Source organism: Etheostoma spectabile, chromosome 9 (assembly GCF_008692095.1).
Source record: "Etheostoma spectabile isolate EspeVRDwgs_2016 chromosome 9, UIUC_Espe_1.0, whole genome shotgun sequence".
Classification (NCBI taxonomy): domain Eukaryota; kingdom Metazoa; phylum Chordata; class Actinopteri; order Perciformes; family Percidae; genus Etheostoma; species Etheostoma spectabile.
Genome location: NC_045741.1, coordinates 23,241,436 through 23,245,504, shown reverse-complemented (window position 1 = coordinate 23,245,504; position 4,069 = coordinate 23,241,436). Strand labels below are relative to the sequence as shown.

General features: G+C 40.7%; 1 protein-coding gene across 1 annotated transcript in view; it reads right to left on the bottom strand.

Moving 5' to 3' along the window:
- prdm5 (PR domain containing 5) overlaps positions 1–4,069 on the bottom strand; it is a 39,204-nt gene that overhangs the window by 29,535 nt on the left and 5,600 nt on the right. Inside the window, exons 6-8 of the mRNA XM_032526420.1 lie at positions 2,780–2,872; positions 2,517–2,638; positions 1,719–1,798 (exon numbers count right to left, since the gene is read on the bottom strand). Of these exons, the coding sequence (XP_032382311.1) occupies positions 1,719–1,798; positions 2,517–2,638; positions 2,780–2,872 (295 nt within the window). The remainder of the gene's footprint in view (positions 1–1,718; positions 1,799–2,516; positions 2,639–2,779; positions 2,873–4,069) is intronic.

Sequence of the window (4,069 nt, the reverse complement as noted above, 5' to 3'; positions counted from 1 at the left end):
GCAGAGCAGGATACCCAGGGCTCGGTTTACACCTTTCACCATGTCTAGCCACTGGGGGACCAAAGGCAGGCTGGGGGAATGCACAACCGGTACTAGGTTCAGCAGCCTTGACAGACATCATGGGAGAGGCAAAGCATATGGATGGGTATCTTTCAAAAATATTTGATACCGGTACTGATAGCAATAATGTGACTTTGATGCCAGTTCCCAAACAATACTTTTTTCTATAGCAATTTTATGAAACAAAAGGAAATCACAACATTACGGGTCAAATCTTTTCATATATTTTACTGCTACGTGAGCCCTGTCTCTATGCGTAACGTCGGGTTTTCCTGCCTGCCTCTACGACCTGTATCCTTAGACAGCCAATCACAAGCATTATCTTGGTAGACGCATGCTGCATGCTAATTGGCTCACTGACTCTGATGAGATGTATTCCTAAGTAAATATCATTAGGTGTTGAAATTGGGTATTGAACGACGAGGCATTTTTTGATACTCGATACTTTAGAGACAATTCAGTCAGTGCCTAAAAGGTATTGGGTACTGTACCCAGCCCTACCAAAGGGGACGCAGAGAAAACTAAGACGAGAAAACGAGTGGGTGGGCAAGAGGCCGCGAGGACAAGAGAAAACTCGGGACTAGATTTTATTTGTTGGCCAGAGCTTCACAAAATAAAAGGCTGCAAGACAGATGCCGAGCTGGCCATCTTGCTGTTAATAAGTAATAATAAGTTATAAGTTATATTGTTGTTGCACTTGCTTGATGTTGGGCAGTGTTATCAAGGTTATCGTGGTGGTGATGGTGCAGTGGATATGACACATGCCTTTGGTGAGGGAGATCTGGGTTTGATTCCTACTGTGATACATCAACAAATGTGTCCTTGAGCAAGACATTTAACCTGTAGTTGCTCCAGAGGCGTGCAACCTCTGACATATATATATAGCAACTGTAAGTCACTTTGGATAAAAGCATCAGCTAAATGATTTAATGTTATTGACTTGCTAGTTTTTTAACGTTTTGTAATCCTGACAAATACACACGTACAGCTGTCCATTGTAATGACAGCGGTGTATTAGTGAATTGCACTCTTCTTCTATTTAATATTGCTTTAAGTGGAAAACATATTAGCCTGCTTTGTGCACAATAAGGTGTAAACCACTTGAAGATGTCTAAACACCAAATATAAAAGCTTTCATGAACTAAACATAGGCTGATAGTGGTAATACACAGTACCAACACAGACATGTATTTGTACATGTTATACATGTATTTAAACAGCCCTGTTCCGTTCTGTGATCCATCAATAAGACGGAGAATCTTGACGCCAAGGTTAAAACCTTACTGTCTGCCAACATAGCCTCTTAAATTTCACAAGACATGTGGGACGAGCTAGTGAAAAGAAGCCAGCCCTCGGCACTTTGTCACCCAGCATATATCTGTAACAACTTGATCATAAAGACAGCCTCACGTGGAGAGGGAAGAACCGAACAAAGTGAATTCAGAAGCTCAGGAAGCAGAGCTGAAAGCTAGATTAGGGGTTAGACTGGGTTATAGAAAAAGTGGAGTGTGATGGATTCAGCTGTACATCAGAAAAGAGACATGACTGTAAGAATGGATCCTGCAGAACTGCTTAAGCTGATTTAATCCTCTCAGATCCGAAGCAAAGTATGTGGCTTGGATAATTTGAGCTGTACAGTAGATGTTGCTGAGCCTCACCTTTCTGTGTTCTTGGAGATTCAGAGAGGAGGAGCACTTTCTGTTGCATATGGTGCACGTGAGTTTCCGACGTGCACTCCCTATAACAAAGAAAAACTGGATGAAAAATGATCCAACCTAACCGACAAGGCTGATAACAGAAGTGAGCAATCGTGAAAAATTTCAAGACAATCATGGCACAGGAACAGAAAAACTAAGTTTTACTGGAGGCTGAACTTTCCTCATCATCCCACCATTTTGGGACCCTCCCCTTATCCCCCTCTGAATCGCATGACCCACATCTGACGAGTCTGATCCACTTCCTCCCTCGCCCACACACACACACACACACACACGCGCACACGCACGCACACGCACACACACACATACCCCTTGTCCTGACCACATTGGTAAAACATAAAGGGCCGGATCTCAACTCCATCAGCCTCTGAGATGAATGTCTTAATCTTGGGCTGATACTTGATTCAGGCTGCGCAGATCCCCGCTGCCCTACATCCCATCATAAATAGCTATGGAAGTCCAATTATCTAAAGGAGTGAGCCGCCCCAGGACACACAGGTCAACAATTATGTAGCGCAAGTAATTAGAGATGTGTCTCATCGTTGCGGTGATTTTAACTGATCGAGGTCAAGTACTGTTATTGCAGTTCCTTGCTTGATTGCTGAGGCTGCTAATGGACATTAGGCTTCATTAAATGACGTTTTGAAAAAGAAAAGTGCTATCCATGTGAATTTTTGTGTGCTAGGGACAGAAGACAAAATTACAGAGAGGCATACAGGGAGAGACGGAAGTGCAAACCTGTGTGAACATTTCCTTTATGTTTCTTCAGAGCGTCCTTGCTTTTGAATCTTTTGCCGCAGCTCTCTGCTTTACAGATGAACCTGGCATCTCCTTTACAGGCTTCCTTATGCTGTTCAAAACTGTACACACAGGATACAGAAGAAGACTTTATCTAACTGTGCATCTTAGGAAGTAAATGGCATGTGTCCATTATACATTGTATATATAGCTTGTTATTTAGGTTGTACATTCCGTGTATACAGCAATGCACTGTATGTTACCTGGATATTGATCTGAATGTGTTGTGGCAGATGGAGCACTGGTGTGCTTTAGAGTCGCCTGATGGGTCCAGTGACTCAGAACAATGCAAAACACTGCGGAAGGATTCAAAATTAAAAAAACAAATTAGGCACCAAATATGAAATTAAACACATCGGGGGTGATGCCTAAACAAAGGTAAAATGTCATGATCAGATATACAGGATAAATTAATTTGAATAATTCTTACTGAAGTTATCAGATTATCAGGTTTGACCTAAATGTAAACCAACTGTAGAGGATGAATACACACAGTAATATATATAGTGTGAGATCATGGGAAATAAATGTAGTTGATATCTTGCAGAGAGTTAGATGAGAAGATCAATACCACTCTCTGTCTGTACATTAAATATAAAGCTACGTTCAGCAGAGGGTTAGCCTAGCTTAGCATTAAGACTGGAGACAAGAAAAAACAGTAAGCCTGGCTCTTTCTGAGGTTAACCCCCCCCCGCCTACCAGCTCCTCAAAAGCTCACTATGATCATGTTATATCTAATTTTTTTAATCCATCAAATACACGTAGTAAAAAAGGATCATTTGTGGTTTGATGGCTGATTATGAGTTGAAATGTTTCTTTGGATCATGGTGACGTGAAGAGTCCAGAAAGGTTAAAACTACCAATACACAACATGTTAATGAGTGAGCTTTAGAGATGCTACAGTAATAGGTAGGGTTGGGTCCCAAAACCCGGTTCAACTATGTTTCCTACGCAACCTGTAAGAACCGGACCGGATTAGAACGCAAATTTCGGTTCCTCATTTCAGTTCCACTTAATGTGTGTCGACTGAAATATTTTCCCTCTGTCGCTCCGAAACGGACGTTAAGATATCCCACTTTCTCTGTAGCCTGCTGTTAGCTAGCTACTGTAAATGTAGGCTACTTTTAAAATGCCATATTTTCCCTCTGGGCTCACCAAAGCGGACATAGAAGCATATTAACCATTAACTGCACGTGATCGCTAATAAAAATATTGCACTTGCTCCGCTAGTCTATCGTTAGCTTGCTAGCTTTTAGTGCATTTAAAACTGCATTTAAAGTACTTTAAAACATTAATATATTGTTAAATTTAAATAATTTTCCATTTTTAAAAAACTATAAAAAAGCTTTTCTCTCTTCTTTTCTTTGGAGAAAATCAAATATCACAATATTTTTGACCAAATACCTCGATTTCAATACCGCAACAATATTGTAGAGTTGACTATTGGTGCCTTCACTAAACATTTACACAATGAGATTTTTGATAAATAATCA